General features: G+C 36.0%; 3 protein-coding genes across 7 annotated transcripts in view; 1 reads left to right on the top strand and 2 right to left on the bottom strand.

Annotated features, from left to right (window-relative positions):
* The first annotated feature begins 1,323 nt into the window (after positions 1-1,323).
* On the top strand, positions 1,324-9,814 carry hmbsa (hydroxymethylbilane synthase a). Of its 2 annotated transcripts, none has more exons than XM_067405724.1 (14): positions 1,324-1,506; positions 2,367-2,420; positions 3,145-3,217; positions 3,508-3,557; positions 3,701-3,756; positions 4,272-4,349; positions 5,472-5,549; positions 5,781-5,856; positions 6,032-6,145; positions 6,697-6,735; positions 7,885-8,004; positions 8,148-8,201; positions 8,318-8,404; positions 8,925-9,814. In XM_067405724.1, the coding sequence occupies exons 1-14, from the start codon at positions 1,480-1,482 to the stop codon at positions 9,093-9,095; spliced, it is 1,077 nt and encodes a 358-aa protein (XP_067261825.1). In that variant the 5' UTR covers positions 1,324-1,479; the 3' UTR covers positions 9,096-9,814. The 2 variants fall into 2 exon arrangements, with proteins under 2 accessions (XP_067261825.1, XP_067261826.1); XM_067405725.1 differs by lacking the exon at positions 1,324-1,506 and adding an exon at positions 2,176-2,279.
* Positions 9,815-9,906: 92 nt separating this feature from the next.
* Positions 9,907-10,522, bottom strand: h2ax (H2A.X variant histone). Its single transcript, XM_067407494.1, has one exon. It carries the CDS (start codon positions 10,459-10,461, stop codon positions 10,033-10,035), a length of 429 nt encoding a protein of 142 aa, XP_067263595.1. The 5' UTR covers positions 10,462-10,522; the 3' UTR covers positions 9,907-10,032.
* A 620-nt stretch (positions 10,523-11,142) lies between these two features.
* The window catches only part of c2cd2l (c2cd2 like), a 36,678-nt gene continuing 22,429 nt past the window's right edge, over positions 11,143-25,391 (bottom strand). The window contains exons 4-15 of one of the 4 annotated variants that reach the window (XM_067407649.1): positions 24,265-24,384; positions 23,803-23,916; positions 23,557-23,670; positions 22,259-22,361; positions 20,278-20,425; positions 19,482-19,546; positions 19,170-19,291; positions 17,931-18,102; positions 17,711-17,812; positions 16,801-16,934; positions 16,020-16,257; positions 11,143-13,108 (exon numbers count right to left, since the gene is read on the bottom strand). In XM_067407649.1, coding sequence (XP_067263750.1) covers positions 12,855-13,108; positions 16,020-16,257; positions 16,801-16,934; positions 17,711-17,812; positions 17,931-18,102; positions 19,170-19,291; positions 19,482-19,546; positions 20,278-20,425; positions 22,259-22,361; positions 23,557-23,670; positions 23,803-23,916; positions 24,265-24,384 — 1,686 coding nt within the window. In that variant the 3' untranslated portion in view covers positions 11,143-12,854. The remainder of the gene's footprint in view (positions 13,109-16,019; positions 16,258-16,800; positions 16,935-17,710; positions 17,813-17,930; positions 18,103-19,169; positions 19,292-19,481; positions 19,547-20,277; positions 20,426-22,258; positions 22,362-23,556; positions 23,671-23,802; positions 23,917-24,264; positions 24,385-25,391) is intronic. The other 3 variants (XM_067407650.1, XM_067407652.1, XM_067407653.1) reach the window with 3 other exon arrangements.

Here is a 25,391-nt window from a genome sequence, read left to right as displayed (position 1 = left end):
TAATAAAGTTGTTTTTCAAATAAAGGTTTCGGAGTCAGTGATATCAGATTGTTTGCATTTTATTAATTACTTACCCTGTAACTACATGAAACAAGAGTGTAACAAGCTCCACTTTAATTTACGGTCCGCAATGTCATACTTATCATGTAACTACATGAAATAAGAGGGTAACAAGCACCACTTTAATTTATGGCCCGTAATGTCATATTTACCCCTTATTATATGTCATAAGTACCCCTTATAAAATATTTACAGCATAAATAATTTGTTATTTTCCTGATTGTTACCCCTTTATTCCTTCACATATTGTTCCCCTTTACTTACACATACTTACTGTATAGTTACACTATAATTATTGAAAGTTATGCTGTAAATTCGTTGTAATTAAGCAGTACTTTCCAGGCTGTAATCTAAAGCGTTACCGAACTGTTTTATTTTCATGAACTGTTCCTTGATGTTTTATTAATTATGTTACACTACATGACGATTTACAAATAAGGAATACAACAAGTGATTTATCTTAAGGATGCAATAACACAAGAGCAGCAATACGAAGTTTTAAACTTCATCTAGAATAGTAGGCTAAAACCTGTAACAAAGTGATTTAAGAAAGCATAGAAGATAATAATAGATCATATGATAATATAAAGAGTCTGCAGGATGCAATTTAAGGCTCACAGAAGTGATACATTTTTCAACTGTTTCATGACTTGTCACAGATCCAGCTGTCCGAATAGGGTTAGGAAGATCTTGCCACATCTTCCTGCCTGTTGTTTGTTTGTGAATTGTATTCTATCCAATTTTAAAGCATTTATGCTACTCATAATAAAGAGTACACCTTTAGCTCAGAAATCATATTTTGTGTCTTTTACCTATGTTACATACAATCAGATAGAATATTTCAATTGACTGCTTTCTAATCTAAAATATATTTAAATGTTTTTATAACGTATGTTTTTACTGCATTTAAACATCTAAAACAATTAAAACAACATTTTTTACTTTGTTACATTCTAGTAAGTTGAACTGTATACGTGTCTGTATTTACTTTATCCAAACAGGGACACTATAAACATCCCACAAGGCACATTTCCCCCTCAAAAAAAAAAAAAAGGAAGGATACATTTGACGACTCTTACTTTAAACTGGTTTATAAATGCTATTTTCAAATAATTATAAAGATGTCAAAATTTCTTCTTTCAAAAGTACTAGTTTTTTTAAATTACTCAATATTTTGAGAAACCATTGTGGTTGGGTTGAAGTATGCGCTGAGTGGCGCTGCATGACGGGCATGAACACATCTACAGCGTGCTCTTGGCAGACGGAAGTGTCTTTCCCGTCTAGGTCACACCTCAGAAATCAGGTCACACGCTGAGTTTGCGGCAGCAGTTGGGCATTTTAGAAGTCAGTAACTTAACCAAAACATTTGTGCAAATGAGTGAAAAATCTTGACGATACAGTTCGGGGAACAGATCGCTGATGTCTGGGAACGTTTGTATCCCTCAAGTAAGTGAAAAACTACACGGTTTAACGCGAGTGGCATATGGTGTTGTTTCATTGGCTCGGTGAACTGCCATTTCAACCGTTCTGTCATTCTATTGGTGAATGGGAAGAGTTCTGGAGAAGTAGGTGGGTCAAGACACATGTGGAGGACACAAGAAATAAGGAACTATGAGATTTTGAAATAGGTTTTTTTTTTTATAAAGGTCTTAATTTTCTACATTTAAAAAATGATCTACGTTTTTTGAGAGTCATACTTCTAATTATGATGACAAGTGCACATTTATGTAACGATCTTTACTTTCTACAGATTGGTTACATGTGAGTCTCAGTAAGCATAAAAGTCTCTTATTAGTGTACAGGGCGAATGGCCAAAACCCCTCGTGATTTGACAATGTAATATAAAAATGACCATTTTTATTAGATGCTTGATTTAATGTGCCTCTCTACAGCTTGTCTCTTTTAGCATATTCTGTCATAGACAGTGTTTTCTGAACTTAAACATCCGAATAAGCGATAGGGGGGAAAGGGCAAACTGTGCTAAACGGCCAACATTTATCTGACTCGCAACTGTGCGCTGCATCCAGCCTTGGGTTTATCAGCACTGCCCAGAAACACAGGGTGTGGGGAATGCAAGGACATTGTAAAGAATAAAAAAACCTCCCCACCAGTTGTTCATTCATTCAGTCATTCATAAGGCCTTGGATGCAGCACATCATCTTCTGCAGGCTGTAAAAGTGTCTGAAAATAACATGGATGGGCCATTCAAGTATATTAGAGTGAGAGTTTGATGAATCACAGTTTGCTATTTACAAGAGTTGAGGTGAGCATTAATATGAAATTTTGTGATATTCTTGTTCTTTTAGGAAGGAAATGGCAAAGTCAGTCGGGTTATTCGCATGGGAACAAGGAAGAGCCAGGTAATGTAATGTTCAGAGTCATTCAGCTTTTCATTCAGTGTTTCATCTTCATATGAGTATTTTCTGCACTTTGTTATAGAAGATATAAAGCGAATAGAATTTTAGTCGTACATTACCTAATAATCTGATAAGAATTATACAATGTGATGTTAACAAAATTAATGTTTTTAATGACATTATAATGTGTTCCTTGAAAAAATGTAGCTTTTTTCCCATTGTGGTTCACTGGGTTGGCTGAGGTCTGTACAGCTTGACAACTCTTGACATGGAGCATTTTATTAGGGTTTTTCTTATTGTGCGCTCAAATGAAATGATCAGTGGAGTCAGTTAAGTCAAAAATAGAGAAAACATGCAGTATAAATTGAATGGGAAGTATATAGATTTAAATTTTTTAGTCTGGAACCGTTAAAAAGTGAGGGTAGATAACAAAATGGAAATGGGTGTTAACTAGCATGCTTTAATCAGATAAAAAATGTCCCTCAATGTCACCATAGTGATTGCTGGGAGCGAGTGCTAGCATTTAATCATAAAAATTGTTACATTTGTTTCTTAGCATCAGTTAAAATCTTCATTACTCTGAGTATCTTTAAATAATGACTTTGACTTTAAATGTTTAGAGAGCTACTCTAAGAGAATTATTCCACATATACTGGTCTGAGGCTTTATGACAATGATGAAATTTAATTTTTGTATCTTCAATAATGGGGTTGTCTGTGTTTCTCAGCTGGCTCGCATTCAAACAGACAGCGTGGCCAGCACACTGAAAGAGCTTTATCCAGACGTTCATCTAGAGATAGGTAAGAGAGGAAATTTTGCACGGCATAATTTGTATGAATTCTGCAACTTTACTTGTATTGCATTTATACACACATACACACACACTGCTTTTCATTTTCTTGTCTCCATCCACTCACTGCTCGTCTAAGAACAGAGAGGGATTGTGTTGTGCTGAGAATGTGTAATCCATACCACCGCTCCACTGCTGAATCCTACTGTCTGTGTCAAAAGACATGAATGATGATGTCAGAATTGGAGCCAGTGTGCACAACTATTCAGCTCTTAACTTTTTTGTGTACATGCATTTCAGTTGCCATGTCAACAATTGGGGACAAAATCCTGGACACTGCATTATCAAAGGTAGAAATCCATCTGCAATTTCACATGTCATTGTTATGTTATGTTTTGTGGTGTCTGTAAAAAGAAATGCCTTTGAAATTTTGTGTGCTGTCCAACTTGTACAAATCCATTATAACTTATCAAATGTGATTTTTTTTTTTTAGATTGGCGAAAAGAGCCTCTTCACCAAAGAGCTGGAAAATGCCCTTGAGAGGAATGAGTAAGTTTGATCAAAAACTTGGGACTTCATTAGGACGCTGATGCTATCATCTCATCTCAGCTTATATGAAGGTTTCTCCTTCATAAACCCCCATTAGAAACCATAAAAAGGCTGTTGATTATGCTGTAAAATGCTTCGACTTATTGACTTATTATATACTTACTATGCTTTCAGTATTATTGATATGACATTTCAAATACCTCAGTCTCTTTTGGACATTTTGCTTCAGCAGAACTGCTTTGCTCATATTTACTGTGTTCAGTAGCTGTTTTAATGGTTACCAACTCTCTAAGCAGTTTAGTTTTGTGTAATAATGCATGTGATTAAAAAAAACTTTTTATGGTTACACATTGCACAATAGAAGTTAAAACAACATTTTTCCTCTAATGTGCCGGTTTGTGATATATATATATATATATATATAAATAATTATATTTTATATTTTATTTTATATTTTATATTTTGATTGTATTATTAATATGAATGTTTTTTATATGTGTTTTGTTCATCACTAGAGTGGATATTGTGGTTCACTCTCTTAAGGATTTACCTACCTCATTGCCCCCTGGATTCACTATTGGAGCCATTCTTCAGTAAGTACCACAGCCTTGACATCTAACAAATATTTACTCTTATATCCCAATTACTTAATAATGAAATTTAAATTAATTGATAGATTAATTAAAGCTGCAGTCCGCAACTTTTTTTGATTAAAAATGATCCAAAATCAATTTTTGAGCAAGTACATAACCAGCCAGTGTTCAAAACTATCTAATTATCTTGTCTTGATTCACAACAGTAAGCTTGTAATAATGTTTTATAATAAGTGCGACATTGCGGATTTCTGTGGGAAATTCGAGCATTCCTCTTTGCGTCATTACATCACGTCCGTAAACAGAAAGGAAGGAGTCCCGTCCAGGCTAGTCGTTTTATCACGTGAGGATGCTGCTGGTTGTGGCACATTTATAGCCTTTTCTCACAGCAGCTGAAATAATTAAACTTATCATTTTTATGGCGGATTGTAATCTAGAAAGATCCAAATGAGACCTGGAGATTCATCCGTAGCCAAAAAGCAAATGACTTTGGACTGTGGAGTGGCTATATTAATTGAAATCTACAGGTAACGCTAATACACACTAAATACAAAGTCACGCAATGCTGATGTTGTTAACAATAACAATTTGAGAACAATATAACAGTAATAATAATTTGCACGGTTTGACATTATCCGAGCTAAGCGATCGTTAGATTTAATCATCATTGACAGCGCGATTTATTGTAGGCCTAATGCTTTTTTCCTCAGTTGGTCGAAACAAAAGTGGCAGACATGTTACTTACTTGTTCAGCTGATATTTTCCAGTGAAAATTCTTATATTGGTCATACTTTCAAGACGTAGAATCTGTGATTCTGAAGTACAGTATCCACACCGGTGCGGTGACTGACAGCAAGCATTAGATTCAACCGCGCTGACGAGCTGTGCCGACGCACAACGCACGTACAGATAACTGTTCCGCATATGACTGCAATCGCATGTTTCAAACAGAGATGGCGACAAAGAGGAAAAATTGCGGACTGCAGCTTTAATTTAAATATTTGTGTTTAATTAATAGTTTATTGTATTTACATTATTTTTTTTTTTACTTATAATGACCAATTAGGTAGTTTGAAAACCTGTTTGAGCTGTGTGTGATATGTTGCGCACTGTTTTGTGAAGGCGGGAAAATCCCCATGATGCAGTGGTGCTTCATCCAAAGAATGCTGGACTTACCCTGGACAGCCTGCCAGAGAAGAGGTGAGCTCTGTGTTCTTTAACAATTTAATCATGCCAAATAAATGTGCAGGCATCCATCCTAGAGAATTTGATTAATGACCCAAATAATGAAGGAAGATCAGCAGTTTTCATAGCAATGGCATTTAATTTCAAAATCTACATTCTGTTATAGATGTCATGTTATGACAGCTATATGCACTTATGTAACCAAAGCTGTCAGAAACATTTTGAAACCTCTCTTTTTCCACCCAGTGTGATTGGCACAAGTTCACTTCGCAGAGCAGCTCAGCTGAAGAAACGATTTCCTCAACTGGAATTTGAAAATATTGTATCCTGCACTTTTTCTTTTTGCTTTTGAATCTGTGGATGTTTATACATTATTAATGGGAGCAGCTTTATCATTGATTTTAATGGACCGCCAAAACAAGCACATATTCCTGGGTATTTGTTATATCAGCATTTTAACAGTACTAGAGTCTTTCTCCTTGACTTTACTGCAATAGAGAGGGAACCTAAACACCCGCCTAAAGAAGCTGGATGAAAAGGACGACTATGCTGCCATCATTCTGGCAGCAGCAGGCCTCAAACGTATGGGCTGGGAAAACCGAATCAGTCAAGTATGTTTAAGTCATGATATACATCCAAGAGAAATGAATAATTGAAAAAGAAAAATTGTAGAGCAGGTTGTTGATTGGATGGAGGCAGATCTGAATGCGAGCTTACGGTAAATTGTAAGAAAGGGGCAAAATGATTAGAGAAGTCTGGCATACATCATCAGAGAGAAGTCATTTCATTGGAAGATTGAGTTATGACATTTTAATAAAAAAAATAAAAAAGGAAGCATATGCATGAATAGTTCTCAATAAGATCAATAACATGCATTTAGAAAATAGAAATGCATTTTCATTTCATGCAGACTTTTCATCCATTTGCAGGGTTTGACATTAATCAGATTGTCTTCAGAGTATGACCTCACATTCAAAGCTAACAAAAACGTCATTTCATATGAGGTGTGATATGGGTTTATAACAAGAATGTAATGTATTAATAGGGAAAACCCATATCTACCAACCACTATTCTGAATATTGAAGGTCTCTGGTGATCACAGCAGTGTTTTATAGTTTTATTTAAATAATGCATTTATTGTATTTGTTCTATAAATTGCAGATTCTCGGCCCGGAAGATTGCATGTACGCAGTTGGCCAGGTAAGTGAGCAAACGTGTACAGTCATTTGTGAACTATTAAAATTGAATTGGGTATTGATGCACTAGATTTAAAACGGTTGCTAATTTTTTCCAGTGTTTATACCCATCATGCCTTGCACTTATTATTGTGTTGTTCATGCGAGAAAAGAAGCAGGTGCAAGCTCAACTGTTAATGCACTTCAACAACACTAAAGGAAACACCTGTGTAACAATTTGTCAACGGCTTCAGCCAAAAAAGTGGTGTATGTTTCATGAACATAAAAAAATAATGCTTCATTTGTGATCACACTGCAGTGAAGCCATTGTAAACATACTCACTGTAACTTCAGAAATGTGGCACCCAAAAATGAAAATTCTCTCATTAATTACTCACCCTCATGTCTTTCCAAACCCGTAAGACTTTTGCTCATCTTTGGAATATAAATGAAGATCTTTTTGATGAAATCTGAGAGCTTTTTGTCCCTCCATAGACAGCTACGCAACTGACACTTTGACCCTTCAAAAGGTTCATAAAGAAATTGTAAAACTAATCCATATGAATCGAGTGGTTTAGTCCAAATTTTCTGAAGAGACTCAATTTATATAATGAACAGGTTTAATTTAGGCTTTATTCACATATAAACATTCAACTCACACATCTTTTTTGGTAAACAGAAGCTCAAGCATGTTTGCTTGGTGTGTGAGAACCAATGAGGTTCATTCTCGTGTGTTACGCAGCACTTTTGAGCTTCTGCAAGAGGTTTGTTCTCGCTCGTCGCTTCTGTTTATGTTCGCTGGTCAATGTTTATATGTGAATAAAAGCCTAAATTAAATCTGTTCATCATATAAAGTGATTGTGTCTCTTCAGAAAATTTGGACTAAAACACTCAATTCACATTGATTAGTTTTACGATCTCTTTATGAACTTTTTGAAGCATCAAAGTGTGGGTAGCTGTCTATTGAGGGACAGAAAGCTCTCAGATTTCATCAAAAAGATCTTCATTTGTGTACTAAAGGTAAATGAATGTCTTACAGGCTTGGAACGACATGAGGGTGAATAATTAAAAACATAATTTTTATTTTTGGTTGAACTATCCCTTTAACCTACATAACTGTCTTCTTAATTAAATATCAGTCATTAAATAAACATAAAATGTGACTTATGATCAGGGAGCATTGGCGGTGGAAGTCAGAGCACAAGATAAAGATATTCTGGAAATGGTTTCTGTCCTGCACCATCCAGACACAGTGCTGCGGTGCATCTCAGAGAGAGCTTTCCTCAAACAGCTGGTGAGTTCCCTTACATACACGCATGAGCTAAACTGTCAGTGGATGTGGTTCATAGCTAATTGACCATATAACTGGGCATGCTATGAAGTCCAGCACACAGCTGTGTGATTTTTAATTTTGCTGTTCATTCATTCTGCTTTCAGGAAGGAGGCTGCAGTGTGCCTGTTGCTGTTCATACAGAAGTGAAAGAGTCCAAGGTAAAGAGCATGTTTTTATGCAACTTGACTCAATGTAAATTGATGGCAATTCAAATCTGAATGAGTGCTGTTGATGTTTGTATAACAGATTAAAATCAGATCTTTTCTGGTTGCAGTTATATTTGACTGGAGCAGTTTATAGTTTGGATGGAGCTGATTGCTTGAAGGACACTATGCAGACGTGTGTGGAAATAGACAACAAAGTAAGGCGAACTTATATATATATAATATACAATATACACACACATTACTGTTCAAATGTTTGTGGTCAGTAAGTCAGTAAGATTTTTTTATTCAGCAAGGATGCATTAAATTGATCAGTGACAGTAAAGGAAATATCAGTTTCCACAAATATATTAAACAGCACAACTGTTTTCAACATTGAATAAGAAATGTTTCTTGCACAGCAAATCAGCATATTAAAATGATTTCTGAAGGATCATGTGACTCTGAAGGCTGCTGAAAATTCAGCTTTGCCATCACAGGAATAAATGTCAAGAATAAATTACTTAATATATTTTTAAAAATATATTAATATTAAAATAGAAAACAGTTATTTTACTGTTTTTACTGTATTTTAGATCAAATATATGTAGCTTTAATGAGCATTTTCAAAAACATGTACCGCAAATGTTTGAACGGTAGTGTTTATATATCATTTACAGAATTATAAAGTATATTTTTTACAGCATTATAATCTTTATTCCAATTGGTTTCTATCAGGTGAGTGAGAGCGCACCGGAGTGTGTACACGTTGCAGTCACTGCCAACAATATATCATCATCAGCCCTCGATGCTGCTGAGAAACTGGGGATGGATCTGGCAAATGTTCTCCTTAACAAGGGGGCTAAAGACATTCTCACAACAGCCAGGAAACTTAATGATGCTCGATAACTTTTTTTGTTTTTCTTCACATTTTGTGCACTGGAGTTAGTTAAGACCTATTTCAGGAATCTTTGACATGCTGTTAACTTGATAAACAGTGCACTCAACTGTATGATCTATAGCTGAATCTCCAGAGCTTAAGTACAACCATGATTGGGTGAATTATCAAGTCACTTCAGCTACTGTACCTCAGTTCAACAATGTGACAACACAAGACACTGAAACTTGGGCTGTTTTGACTGCCATCATCTCTCAGGCACAGAATTCTGGAAGAAAATTCATGTTGATAGTCTTCCTCTTCTAATGATCAGGCTGCCTTTATCTATGAACCACATAAAAATGAGGTGCTCAAAATGGCTACCTTTTACATCTGGCCATGGTTTTTAATTATAGAAATGAGTAGTATCTAACAAAATGTTATATATATATATGTGCTTCATTTTCAAAAATATGCATTTTATCACTGTGGAATACTATAAATTAATCCATATTCAAAGATGTGATTTCTTAAGTGTTTGGGATCAATGTAAGATTTGTATTGGCAAAATATTCAGTTTAAAAAGTTTGCTTAAGATTAACTAGAATGTTTTTTGGTCAAAGACGACGCCATAATGTGCCTTATAAACATGTTGAATTGTAAATTTAATCATAGCAAATCACTTTGACCAGCAATGTTAGTTTTCTGTAACTAAGTTACCAACATGAGAAAATAAAGAATCTCTAATATCAATGTTCACTTTTTCCCGCCTATCACAAGCAGCATCAACCGGTACTCTTGTTCATAAGAAAGCACAAACTCGTATATATAAAAAGACATTTTAATAAGTAAAAAAGCAGATCAATAATACAGGCTACATTACATTCAGACATGAATTGGCTCTTTTCAGACGAGTGGGGTGGCCCTTAAAAGGGCCTTTGGGTGAGTTATCTCAGGACATCGCAGCTTTTAATACTCCTGTGACTGGGACGATCCCTTCTTTCCAGATTTGCCAGAGCTGGCAACAGCCTGGCCAGTTTTCTTGGGCAGAAGGACGGCCTGGATGTTGGGGAGAACACCACCCTGGGCGATGGTCACTCCGCCGAGCAGTTTGTTCAGCTCCTCGTCGTTTCGGACGGCCAGCTGAAGATGACGAGGGATGATACGAGTCTTCTTGTTGTCTCTTGCAGCGTTTCCCGCCAACTCGAGAATCTCAGCGGTGAGGTACTCGAGGACTGCAGCCAGATACACGGGAGCACCAGCACCTACTCTCTCAGCGTAATTGCCTTTCCGCAGGAGACGATGCACACGGCCGACGGGGAACTGAAGACCAGCGCGGGAGCTGCGAGTCTTGGCCTTGGCGCGGGCTTTTCCACCGGTTTTACCTCTTCCAGACATGTTGTTCGTGTATCTTCTTTCCTCTGTTTGTAGAAGAAATCAGTGAGATGTTCGGTGGAGTTGCTGCAGTATTTAAGGACTGACTGAACTAGGGCTGAATAGTCCCGCCCACCATTGTGATTGGTTACGCGCAGTGAAGAACAGACCTGATTGGCTGGTAGAGGCAACCATAGAGCGGATGTGATCTCCTATTGGCTTGAACTTGCTGTGCATAAACAGCGCAAACGAACGAACCAATCCGAGTGCATCGAAATGTGCGCGAGCTGATTGATTCGTACGGCTCGTCTGCTCCACCAGTGCTCTTTTGTGTTGTCAATCAAATTTGGGCGGTAAATTCAAACCAATTGAACACATTCCCTCTGAATTTTAACACAGTTTGGCACAAAATCATTCGGAAATGATTAATTATCGTTTAAACCCCCTCACAATTCTCGTTTATTGTATGTATATGTATATATATATATATATATATATACACACACACATATATATATATATATATATATATATATAATATATATATATATATATACACACAATATACACACATATACGTATTTGCCATTTTTTCCCTTTTCAAGTCATGTTGTTTGACCATTTTGAGGAAAAAAGAAATGGAAGAGGAATGGATTTTCAAAAATAATTTATTCAGAATAAATTAACCATCAAATTAACCACAATAATATAAAGCTCTGAATACCTCAGGTCGCCACTGCCTTTTGTTCGCTGTGATCACAACATTCTGGGCATTTTTTCTCAGGCGTTATGCTGCAGGAATGACACTGACTAGCAAACAAACGCTCCGCCATTGATTCATGAACTGCGCGTTGTTGAATTGTTAACATGTTTTTTTCTGTAGTTATTAGTTTTGTTTAACAACCATTAGTGATCTTATCAGAGCGAATTTTTTAATTCAAATAAATATGATATAGAAACAAATGATGAAAATATGCAGAGATTCGCACAGGGATACGGCAAGAGCGACTCCTTAAAGGGATAGTTCACCCAAAATGAGATTGTAGTATTGTACATTTTGTATTATTGTACATTTCTCTCATGTTTTACTTCCGTGCTGATAAACATTATCGGTCACCATCTTTGATCCACACAATGAAAGTGAATAGTGATTGAATTTTGAGTGTTAACTATCTCTTTACCACGAATTATTAGATTACATTACAAGGTAATAATAAAATATCCTGTTCAATATGATAATAAAAGCCATCTATGATATTACGACGAATAAGATTGACGTGCAGATGTCGGTTCCTCTGGATAAGTTTATTGCAACTAAATGAAATGAGGAGAGGATACCCGGTTGTAGATTACTGGGGCAGCGTCTGTTTTGTTCAAGAAGCCATCTCTCAGAGAGAGAAAAAAAAATAGATTAAACATATTTTTACCTTTTTATAGTATCCCCTGAGGTTTGTTTTCACTTGGACCCTGAAAAAGCACTTTCCCCACTGCAGATTCAGCATGATGTAGCTCAAGAGGTTGTAGATTTACAATAATTTGTGGAATAATTTATACATTTACACAAATGCAGTTTTTTTCCTGTAGTGTATCCCTTTTGTCATATGAAGGGCTCATACTTTACAACCAAAAACACACGAACGTAATTTAGTGAGATATGCCTACAGTAACTTATGAACGTTTCTGTTTCCTAAAACAAATAAAAAACATAATTATAAAAGATTATTAAGCCACAATGAAAGTCAAACGTACCACTATTTGAAAACAGGGCATACCATCCCTTGATCTAATGCTATAGAAACAGCAAAACGAGAACAAAGCTCACAGCATGTCTTAGCATATCACTCATGAAATACTCCTAATGAGCTCAGGAGAAATAAACCAGCGCCGATTACAGTAAACGATACACAAACATGATAAAAAACGACAGAAAAAGAGCTCCCCGCATTGTAAACAATCAGATTAAGATTCAAAGTGCAACTGATGAAGTAAAATAAATAAGAAAAACAACACATAGCGACAGTTTTGGAGGCGTCAATAGCCATTGTCTATGTCGCCCCCTTGTGCTCAATAACCGCATGACACTCCCGTCCATTTTGAGTTTCTCGTGTTTGTTCGCCCATAATCATCCACAAAGCAGCCTTTTCCCCCAGTTTAACCACATTAATTAGAGTAACAACGCATCCATAAATTTTCAAATCCTTTTATTTTCCACATTTAATGGCGTTTTCCATCCTGAAGAGCTGTAATCGTATGTGAAGGATGTCCTTCCAGGCAAGAGAACACCAAAGCAAGGCTGGTCTGAATGACGTTACCCCCCAAAGTTTGTGGACAATCAGTATATACCATAAATAACTTTTCACACTCCTTTGACTGGTGCCTGCACCGTCTCTCGCTCTTCCTTCTTCTGTTTTTCTCCTTTAGTTATCTGTAGTGCTGGACCCTCCATTGGCTGTGCTAGATTTGCCCTTAGTCTTGGACGAGCGGAACGAGAAGCGCTTGATGAGACGGCGGGAGAAGCTTCCAGACTTTTTACGGCTGGTGGAGGAGCAGGAGGCTGCGGAGGAGTCATTGCCAAGGTTGGAAACATCCTCATGGGACTGACTGAAACTGGGATCTTTTTCTCTGTTTTTCCTTCGGAATAGTAGCTTGGTGCCACTGCGGAGGAATCCCACTGAAACAGAACATGCGTGCACATAAATAAAAATGAAATCAGAAAAACATTATCCTTATACTTTAATATTATCCTTATACTGTATTCTAATCATTATAGAATGGTGCAGGGATGAAGTCAAAACCCTTAAAGGGTTAGTTCACCCAAAAATGAAAATTCTGTCATTAATTACTCACCCTCATGTCGTTCTAAACCTGTAAGACTTTTGTTCAACTTTGGTACACAAATGAAGTTCTTTTTGATGAAATCTGAGAGCTTTCTGTCCCTCCATAGACAGCGACGCAACTGACACTTCAAAACTGATGCTTCAAAAGTTCATAAAGCGATCGTAAAACTAATCCATATGAATTGAGTGGTTTAGTCCTAATTTTCTGAACAGATTTGATCACTTTGTATGATGAACAGATTTAATTTAGGCTTTTATTCACAAATAAACATTGATCAGTGAACATAAACAGAAGCTCAACGCACCTGATTGATGCACAAGAACAAACCTCCTGCTCAAACATGCTGCATAACACACGAGAATGAACTTCATTTGTTCTCACATATCAAGCAAACATGATCGAGCTTCCGTTTACCACAACTGATGAGTGAGTTGATGAAAGTTTATGTGAATAAAAGCCTAAATTCAAGCTGTTCATCATATAAAATGATCGTGTTTCTTCAGAAAAATTGGACTAAACACTCAATGATTATGGATTAGTTTTATGATCTTTTTATGAACTTTTTTTAAACTTTTTGAGGCATCAAAGTGTCAGTTGCGTCGCTGTCTATGGAGGGACAGAAAGCTGTCCGATTTCATAGAAAAGATCTTCATTTGTGTACCAAAGATGAACAAAAGTCTTACGGGGGTGGAACGACTTGAGGGTGATTAATTAATGACAGAATTTTCATTTTTGGGTGAATTGTCCCTTTAAGACTAATTCGCCACTGGTTCCCTCAAGATTTTCCTATGGCTTTTTGCCATGAGTGAAATAAGGTCTGTGGTAAACATAATTTGATACTTGATCGTTTTGCTCTACAGCATAAATTACACACACCCATTTCAAAAATGATAATTTTGAAGCCATTTCTAATAAGTAACTAGATAAGAATATTTGGGGTGTGAGTGCGTGCAATTTATGAAAATCTCAAGGGAAGCAGTGGCAAATTAATTAGTCTTCCGGGTTTTGACGTCATCCCTGCACTACTCTATGAGCACAAATTGTAACTGCTGCCTAACATGTTCGTTGTGTCTGCTTAAAGGGAAGGTTCACTTAAAAAAGAAGATTCTGTCATCAGTTACTCACCCATAAGACTTTTGTTCATCTTCAAAACACAGAGATATTTTTTATGAAATTAAATATGTTTAATTAATTTCTGTCTGTCCACTGAAAGTCTATTAACCCTAAACTCTGATGCTTCAAAATGTGCATAAGGAGATCTGTGAATTAAAGCCTAAATTAAATCTGTTCATAATATAAAGCGATCATGTCTCTTCAGAAGACTTGGATTAAACCGCTTGATTCATATGGATTTATTTTATAAATGTTTCAAGCATCAGGATTTTGAGTGAAAAGACTTCAGTAGACGGACAAAAATCTCTCAATATTATATTAAAGGAGCCCTCGAATTAAATATTGAATTTATCTTGGCATAGTTGAATAACAGGAGTTCAGTACATGGAAATGACATACAGTGAGTCTCAAACTCCATTGTTTCCTCCTTCTTATATAAATCTCATTTGTTTAAAAGACCTCCGAAGAACAGGCGAATCTATGTTACGTAACAGTCGGGATCATTAATATGTACGCCCCCAATATTTGCATATGCCAGCCCATGTTCCCAACATTATGAAAGGCATTACACAAGGGCAGCCAGTAACGTCTGGATCTGCACAGGTGAATCATCAGACTAGGTAAGCAAGCAAGAACAATAGCGAAAAATGGCAGATGGAGCAATAATAACTGACATGATCCATGATATCATGATATTTTTAGTGATATTTGTGAATTGTCTTTCTAAATATTTTGTTAGCATGTTGCTAATGTACTGTTAAATGTGGTTAAAGTTACCATCGTTTATTACTGTATTCACAGAGACAAGAGCAGTCGCTATTTTCATTTTTAAACTTGCAGTCTGTATAATGCACAAACACAACTTCATTCTTTATAAATCTCTCCAACAGTGTTTTTATTGTAAGCTTTAGCCATGGAGCACAGCCTCAAATTCATTCAGAATCAAATGTAAACAATATAACAGTGTACAATACTCACATAATCTGACGCATGCATGACGAACATGTTGTAAAGATCCATTTGAGGGTTATATTAGCTGTGTAAACTTTGTTTATGCACTGTTCAAGGCAAGCGCGAGCTCCGTGGGCGTGGAGCACGAGAATTAAAGGGGCAGCAGCACAAATCAGCTCATATTTAATGATGCCCCAAAATAAAAACAAAATACAAAAAAAAATTAATTAAAAAAAATCTATGGGGTATTTTGAGCTGAAACTTCACAGATACATTCAGGGGACACCTTAGACTTATATTACATCTTGTAAAAAAACGTTCGATGGCACCTTTAAAAATATCCAAAATTTGTGATTTAAAGATGAACAAGATGGGTTTGGAACAACATGAGAGTAAATGATGACAAAATTTTCATTTTTGGGAGAACTATCCTTCTAACTGAATACATGATGTTAATTAACTACATTATGTATTGTATTATAGGTGTATATTACTGCCATGTGGACATTACTTTGACATACACATCTCTGGCTGATAACTAAATACTTTCTAAATTATAACACTGAGCATTTTCTGTACAGCTGCTTTGAACAATATGCATTGTGAAAAGTGCTAATAAATTCTAAATGAATTTCACAATAAATACATCAAAGGAAAAGACATTACAGAGAAATTCACACCTTTGTGGTCTTTGAGACTACGAGTCTCCAGCGCTCCGGTCGATCCCGTCTCTGACTCCACGTCATCCACGGACGGTCGCTCTGACGCGTCAGACGGTGTGGTCTCGTCTGCTTCCTGATGCGCGGATGCTCCTTGGTGGTTCGGGGGTCCGCTGGGAGAATGCGCCCCCTGTAGGGCTGCGTCCATGGCTGCAGCATAGCCAACTGATAAGGCTGAGTCATCCTCAGTAATGGGGACCTGTGGGAAGGACAGAAAATTAGTTTTAACATAGTGTTCCTCATGTACATGTCCTGCAGGCACAGCTGGGGAAGACAACATCTCAGCAGTGTGTTTGGAAAAGCGGCTCTTCTGTCAGCCTTTCTGTGAACCCTGTTTGTTCAGACAGTGAATTTGAAACTTCAAACTGTTCGACAGCCAGGCGAGGGCCGGTATGTTCTGATGAAATATGAGATGTGATATGAGACGACTGAGCTTGACATGACATTTAGATTTACGAACTTATAGATTACAATGTTTAAAAGGAAGTTAACCTTAGTTAAATGTAATTTTTCAGTGTTATAACAGAATAGAGGTTACAGTAGTCACAATTAAATCCTAGTCAAAAGGTGTCCTGATGAGTGTTACATCAACATTATGTGAAGGAAAGAGAAGACTAAACAAACATTACCCTGGGAGAAGAGACTGTTCTCATGATTGTTTCCCTAGACGCTAGCCTCATTGTAACCAAGATGTTTTTATGACACTGATTAGAAATGTCTTTTTACCAATGTTCAGACCTACCTTTGAGACCCCAGATATGATGAGAGTGCTGCGTTTAGTAGGCGTCTTCTTGGGTACCTTACTGGCCGACTCGGTCAGCTGCCGAATGGCCGTTTCTGCTACGGGATCCAGCCCATTGGGGAGGGTGCCTTCTGCTTGGGAATAGCACACAGACACAAACACAACAGGATCACAAACTTGCCCCTAGTTTTGTTCAAATGACACTGCAAAAATAATAATATAACAATAAATAACATGCACATAAAGTATTATAATATATAAAATGTGTTTAGAATAAAGTGTGTTACTTTATTTTGTGAACTTGTAACTGATAATTTAATACACAATTAAATACGTGATAATAAAGATGTACATTATCTTTCAAAAGTTTGGATTAATAAATGTTTTTGAAAGGCGTTGCTTATTCAACAAGTCTGGATTTATTTGATCAAAAATACAGTAATAATGATAATATTGAGAAATATTTTTAAGATTTAAAACTACTGTTTTCTATTGTAATATTTTTTAAAATGTAATTTATTCCTGTGATGGCAAAGCTGAATTTTCAGGAGCAATTACTCCAGTCTTCAGTGTCACATGATCCTTCAGAAATCATTCTAATAAGCTGATTTGCTGCTCAAGAAATAATATTATGATAATCAATGTTGAAAACAGTTGTGCTGCTTTGATATTTTTATTATTGGATAAAAACTTGAACTTGTTCAGATTCTTTGAGAAATAGAAAGTTCAAAGAACAGCAACAATTTGAAATAGAAAACTTTTGTAACATTATGTTTTTACTGTCACTTTTAATCTAATTTAATGTGTCCTTGATGAATAAAAGGACTAATTTCTTTTAAAAAAAAAGTCAATTAACATTTGAAAGGTAGTGTGAATTATCTTAAAATGCTCATTTTAATGTGAAGCTCACTGCTGGGGGTAGGACTGGCACTGGTGCTGGTGCTGTTTGTGAGCACGCTGGGAGTCTTTTCAGTCACCTCCACCTTTGAGGGAGAACTAGACGGAGAGTCTCCTGCAGTTACAGAGAAGGAAACAAGATAGGGTGAAATTGCCAAGTCACTTCTGTGGTACTGGATGATGCAGACAGAATGGCATGTGTTCTTAGTGTTTTGGAGTAAAGTGGCCTTTACCTAGTTTGCGGTCCAGTTTTAGACGTGACTGGATGGTAGTTACTGTGGTGACGATGGTGCCATCGGGCATGATGGTGCGGTCCACGTCCACCTTCTTCGAGGGAGTGATTGAGGACCGCATAGGAGTCGCGTTCTTACATGCGCGCAAATCACTGGACTCCAAATACAACAGCTATGGATGCAGAAACATTAGATCATTAGATTAAACAATCGTTTTTAAAAGATATATGTAACTACTACAGTATTAGGGTTAGTACAGCCACAGATGTCTATAAACAACGACCAATTCATGACATTTTTGAGCTTTACTTTGCTTATATGTTCACAAACACAATGGATATATACAGAGTGTTTAAGTATTGTTAATGTGTACCTAAGATCATGTGTGTAACAAGTAAAGTGTGAATTAAAGTACTAGGTTAAATAAAGAAATAACCCAGTTATCAAGTTAATCAGAGACAAGGTGAGCGTTCAGTTCACAAGGCAGACCACTGTAATAAGATATGTTTTCTTTTAAATAATTCACATTGACATTTGGAACAGGGACTTATCAGTGTGTTCAGAAAAGTGAACACAAGACTGGTGGAAGCCTTAATCAGTAACACTGACACTCCAAACACTGTGTTATCATGCTAAATCATGCTATCCATATGTATACTTTACAGATGGCAATTATGTACTGATAAAATCTATCTATCTATCTATCTATTGGGGTAAATAGGGATAATTATTTCAAAATAAATTATTTTTTGTTCAGCAAGGCATATTAAATTGATGAAAAGTGACAGAAAAGACATTTATAATGTTATAAAAGATGTATTATTTATTTATTGCTGTTCTTTTGAACTGTCTATTCATCATGAATCCTAAAAAATGTATCAATGTTTAAATAAAAATATTAAGCAACACAACTGTTGAACAGTGATAAACATAAGAATTGTTTCTTGAGCACCAAATCAGTGTATTAGAATGATTTCTGAAGGATCATGTAACACTAAAGACTGGAGTAATGGATGCTGAAAATTCAGCTTTGCCGTCACAAAAATAAATTACTTTTTAAAATACTTATTTTTTTATTGTAATCATATTTCACAATATTACTTTTTTTTTACTATATTTTGATCAAATAAATGCAGCCTTGGTGAGTGACTTCCTTCAAAACCATTTAACAAACTTTTGAAAGATAGTCTGTATAAAATAAAAAAAATCAATCTGAATTCCACTTCAAGTTGCCCTCACCTCTAATGTTACGATAGCAGTTGGAGCCAGACCATGACCCGGAGCGATGGACAGTTTGTGTTGTCCATTAGGAATTCTTTTAGAGAGATCCAGTGGTAAGGAAGCACGACCAGGCAGAAACTCTGTCAGCCAGGAAAAAGAAACCAAATCATTTGTCAAGTGAATTAAAAAAACACCTCACAGTATATCATGCAATGAATACAAAAACAGTCAGAATGGAAAATATCAGTCTTTTTTCATTCATCAGACCAGCTGATATCAATAGATAATCTTGGGTAAAATATTGATGATAGGCACTGAAAAGTGACTCACGTTCTCCTTTACTGTTTTTCTCCACAAGTCTTACTTTGAGTTCTTTGGTTTCTGGTCCTACATCCCTAATATATAACAACATGCTTAGATTTATCACAAGTAAATAAAGATGCACACACACAAAACTTGCATTTTTGTAATACTGAATATAGTAGATGGAGTGATATATCTGTATTATTAACAGAATGAATTGTCTTTTGGCAGTTGTAACTGGATTTTATATGTTATGAAATAGCTGTATACTATCAGTATTGTGGTAGACTAAATATCCCCTTTGGCCCCACAGCAGTAATCTGTACGCTGGCTATGAGAATTAAATCGGCCATTCTGGTAATTGGTATCACAGGAAATAGTGATGTTTTGGGGATGGCTGTAATTAAATGTGCTAAATAGCTCTTTGTTTCTTTGGGAGTTGGCTGCATAAATTCACAGAGCAATTGGAGGAGCTGCTCACAGCTTGACACCTTCATTCATGACAGTAGGGCTGCCATTATAAAACAGACTTTGATGAAAACTCTCCTTTGTGTAAAACGGAAATGGTGAAGTTGACCTTTGAATGTAAGGTGTTTGAAAATCCCATTGGATTATCAGTCTAGTTCTGCAGCACAAGAGTTAAATTAAAAAGTACTTGTAAGAACAAAAATGACCTTGTCTAATAGAACATGACATTATAAGAAACATTTCCTTGTAACATTTCCTAATTGTCAAACATGCTGACACCCCACTCTGAAGCTTTCATTTCACTCTATCCATTTAGTTTCAGTCTTTATGTTGATCTATATCTAAGTGTGCTTACAGTGTAAAGTCGTCAGTCCAGTGCAGGGCTGCTCCAGGACTGGGGGAAGGAGTAAGGAAGCCGGTTCTTCGTTCAATGGAAGGAGTGTCCAGACTCAGCACACAACAAAGCTCTCCTAGATGAGTCTGACATCCTGGAAAAGAAATCACTTAAGAAAAAAATAACCTTCACCATAAACTGCTCAAATCTACAGTTCTGTCTATCTGTCTAGTAATATATTATATTATATTATATTATATTATATTATATTATATTATTAATTAGTGCTGTCAATCGATTAAAAAAAACTCACATTTAATCACATTTTCTGTGATTAATCGCGATTAAATTGCAATTAAAAACACGTTTTTATATGTTTTTAATATATTTTATAATGTGATAATTTCACAGTTAATTTCACAGTATATTTTAAATACTTGTTTAATGGCATCTTTTTATGAATGAAGGCCAGTATCACCGATACTAATACTGCGAAAAATGAAGTTTTTCCCCAGTTATAAACATTAATTATATTGCATTACAGTGTAATTGGAAGCTATCAATTTTTTTTTTTTTTACATTTATTAGGCCTCAAAAATATAACAACTTTTAATTTAAGTGAACTTAGAACAATCCTCACATAAACCCATAATAAATGTAATATTTACCTGTGCCCTTCCTACCTGTCTAACAGATAGGTAAAATACAGAAATTGAATAAAGTTACCAAACAGTTAATGTGTTAATGTCATAATTTATAGCCTAAATTAAATATAGATTAATCAGTTCTTAATAATTAGTTCTTTAGTCAAGAGCAGTGAGTTTAATTACCTTTGTTCTTTGATTATCTTCAATGACAGACGGCATTAGTGGTTGCTGTCCCTTTAAGAACTGCCGCTGCTGCACATGACGCGGATCTCACATACGTCCCACTTTCTCACAACTCTTTACTTTCATTTAAGACCTTATTTAACTCATTCACGGCTGCTCTAATGAGAATAAGTGACAAAACTGACATTTTGGGCATTATTGTGTGTATGACTACTCGTTCAAGCGTGACCGAGAACTCGATTCTGGCGCGTGTCTTTCTGTGCGTTGTGTGTGTGACAGGACATTCACAGATGGCACATTCTCTTTTGGCAGGCTTGAATGGTTTAAAAACATATGCATTAAAAAAAAAAAAAAAAAAAAAAAAAGCGTGATCATATATTGTAACGCTAGCCGAAGGATGACGGATGTTAATTGCGTTAAATATTTTTAACATGTTAAACTGGAAAAAATGGATTGCATGTGTTAACGCGTTAACATTGCAGCACTAATATATATTATGGAGTATATATATAAAAATATATTATATTATTTTTTATACACACATACATATACAAATATACATATATACTCTGCCAAATATAAACACCACACAATATATACACAATACCAAAAGTTTGTGGTCAAAAAGACATTTAAAGTGTTACAAAGATTTCAATTTTAAATAAATGCTGTTCTTTTGAATTTTCTATTCAAAGAATCCTGAAAAGGTATCAGTAAAATTTCTCCTTTTGTAGTCCAGAAAAAAATGGCATACTGCATTAGAACAACACCAGGATGAGTAAATGATGACTTAATGTTCATTTTAGGGCAACCTATCCCTTTAAAATAGAAAACAGTGATTTTAAGTTGTAAAAATATTTCACAGTTTTAATGTATTTTAATCAAATCAATGCAGGCTGCATAAGAGACTTATTTTAAAAAATCTTGCAAACTCTTGTTATGTGAAGTCCCATAAGAAACACATCCGACTGGTGTCAAGTAAAACATAAAACTAAAGACCAATTATTCCACTAGCCATTCAGGCAAGTAGTTGATTTTGAAAATATGCAGTATGATGACACATCCTTAGTTCTAACAAAAATTAAGAATTTAATAGGAATTTTCATAATTAAGAAATTTGAAAATAATGATCTTTGTGCTGTTTAGTCAATTCAACAATCACATTTTTATACCTTTCTTGACATCGGTTGCTTTGAGTTGGTGCACCAAAATCCGCCGTACAGGCGTGCTCTGAGATGGAGAGTTCAGACCACCGATCTGCTTCTCCCTGGGAAACTATAACAATAGGGAATGTAAATGTTTTAGAACATGAAAGTTACGTTTTATTGAGTTTTCCTTTCTCATTGTTGTTGACTTTAAAAGGTGCCCTAGAACTTTTTTAAAAAAGATGTAATATAAGTCTAAGGTGTCCCCTGAATGTGTCCGTGAAGTTTCAGCTCAAAATACCCCATCGATTTTTTTAAATTAATTTTTTTAACTGCTTATTTTGGGGCATCATTATAAATGAGCCGATTCAGGGCTACTGGCCCTTTAATTCTCGCGCTTGCCTTGAACAGTTCATAAACAAAGTTTACACAGCTAACATAACCCTCAAATGGATCTTTACAAAGTGTTCGTCATGCATGCGTCAGATTATGTGAGTATTGTATATTGTTATATTGTTTACATCTGATTCTGAATGAGTTTGAGGCTGTGCTCCGTGGCTAACGGCTAATGCTACACTGTTGAAGAGATTTATAAAGAATGAAGTTGTGTTTATGCATCATACAGACTGCAATTGTGTTTAATAATGAAAATAGCACGGCTCTTGTCTCTGTGAATACAGTAATAAACGATGGTAACTTTAACGACATTTAACAGTACATTAGCAACATGCTAATGAAACATTTAGAAAGACAATTCACAAATGGCACTAAAAATATCATGATATCATGGATCATGTCAGTTATTATTGCTCCATCTGCCATTTCTCGCTGTTGTTCTTGCTTGCTAACCTAGTCTTTTGATTCAGCTCTGCACAGATCCAGATGTTAATGCCTGCCCTTGTCTAATGCCTTTCATAATGTTGGGAACATGGGCTGGCATATGCAAATATTGGGGGCGTAACAGTCGGTGTTGTGTTGAGATTCGCCTGTTTTTCTGAGGTCTTTTAAACAAATGAGATTTATATAAGAAGGAGGAAACAATGGAGTTTGAGACTCACTGTAAGTCATTTCCATGTACTGAACTCTTGTTATTCATCTATGCCAAGATAAATTACATTTTTCATTCGAGGGCACCTTTAATTGCATGTCTTGTATGTTTTGTACTGATAAGGATGTCATACATCCCTACGTGTAATACGTCAAACACACCCAACCAAAACATACAAAATCCACATGGATCTGTCACAGTGTTCAATACAGTTCCAAATGCTCACCACACACTAACCCCTACTGTGTGATATAGCAATCGATACTAGTATTTTTACCGCAGGACTTGATACACAGGCCCTTAGGTTGAGGATCATGGCAGGGTGTGTTGTGTACAGTGTGTCCTCCACCAGCGCTGCAATCATATCACTGTCCACCTCCATATCAGAGCCCTTAAGACAAAAACAAAGATTTCAGTTTATTTGCATACTTGTAAAAGTAGTTTCTTTTTGTACCATTTACAAATTGCAATACATCAAAAGCTAAAAGGAACATGAACTATGTGACCAAAATGACTCCTTTACCTCTTTCTGGACTCTTTGGCATGATTTTACGGTTAAAGAGAGATGAGGTTGCTTGGAAAAAGTCCAAGACACAAGGAGACCCTCTTCCTCCACTTCCTCGAGGCAGACCTGCAACTACAGCAGCACATACAGAACATTTTAACTCCTATTTCACACTCAGTTTGCAAAAATAATATATTCATCGATGGCTGCTCCATTTTTTACCACCCAGAGATGAAACATTAAACTGTGCCACTGCGCATCAAGTGGCGTCATTTGTTTGAGATGAGTATCGCATGCAATATTCATAGCCACCAAACCTCACAATCTACATTAAGCTATTGAGATGGAAAAAAATTGGCAAACTGAGAAGCTCATTCATTTGAGCAGTGGCAGGAGACGTCAGACTAATGAAAGCTGAGTGTGCAGCTATGCAGACTGATGCAAACTTACAGATGCAAATCCATTTCATTTGTATTTTACCTGGGCTTGCATGGGCTTCATCGTGATCTGGTAGGTATCCATGGAAACAGCTGCAGGTGACTGCTGAGTGACAGTCACGGGGAACGTTACGGTGTTGACCGAACAATTGCACTGCAGGACCTGGAAGAGGTCGAGGCAATGATTGACAAATAATGACTGAGGGGGACACATCATGGTGTCTTCTAAAACACACACACACATAGCCACAAAAAACATACTCAAGCGCTTTGACAGACAAAATATATACTGAATGCAACTTGACAGGATGGACACATTCACCGTGATTAAAGAGTTTGTGTGTTTAAAAACATATTGATAAAAATTATAATTATAGCATGCACACAATTGTTTGAGCTGATCTACTAACATACACAACTGAGGTTTGCATCTGTCAAATGAGCTAAAGTACTTCTCAGTGTTTCTCTTAATGGATCCATTCACATGCAAAATAAAGGGTGGTGTCAATCCAAATATATTAAATATGCCTAAAAGTCATTTTTGATACAATAACTATGGGTCTCATTCATGAAACATTCATAAATATACGAGTAAATATGCGAGTGATTTGCGCGTAACAGACCTTCCCGAAAACTCTTCTCCTGATTCACAAATACTTCTTAAACGTCAGAAGTGATAGTGAAATGTGTGTGTGTGTTAATGAATTCCAATCAGTCGTAAATGGCACGCGCGTGCACGCTCATTCTCAATTACCATAAATCCCGCCCATTAAATCCGACTGACAACTATATATGGGCATCATATTATGACACCAAAAAAAGGATTTTGGCCATTTGGGGCCATTAGTTTGCCCAGCCCTATTGAATCAATTAATTATTTGATTAAAGTGCTCCGTTTGCAGATGCTATTACTGGCTCTCACAATAAAAGTAAAAAGAAAAAACGTATGTAATTACTATATATAATATTTTTTTCAAAATGCTGTGTAATGTACCTTATTAAGGTGAATTAAAATGCAGTCTCATTAATGAGCAAAACGTTCGGATGTTAAACGCACTATTTACGCGTGGCTGGGAGCAGGTGTAGATTTCTTTCATACCAACTAACATTTGGAAAATACGAACATTTTAATGAATCTGAAAATTTACGCCAGAACCACTTTACATACCA

Source organism: Chanodichthys erythropterus, chromosome 13 (genome assembly GCF_024489055.1).
Source record: "Chanodichthys erythropterus isolate Z2021 chromosome 13, ASM2448905v1, whole genome shotgun sequence".
NCBI lineage: Eukaryota > Metazoa > Chordata > Actinopteri > Cypriniformes > Xenocyprididae > Chanodichthys > Chanodichthys erythropterus.
This window is presented reverse-complemented; position numbering and strand designations above follow the sequence as displayed.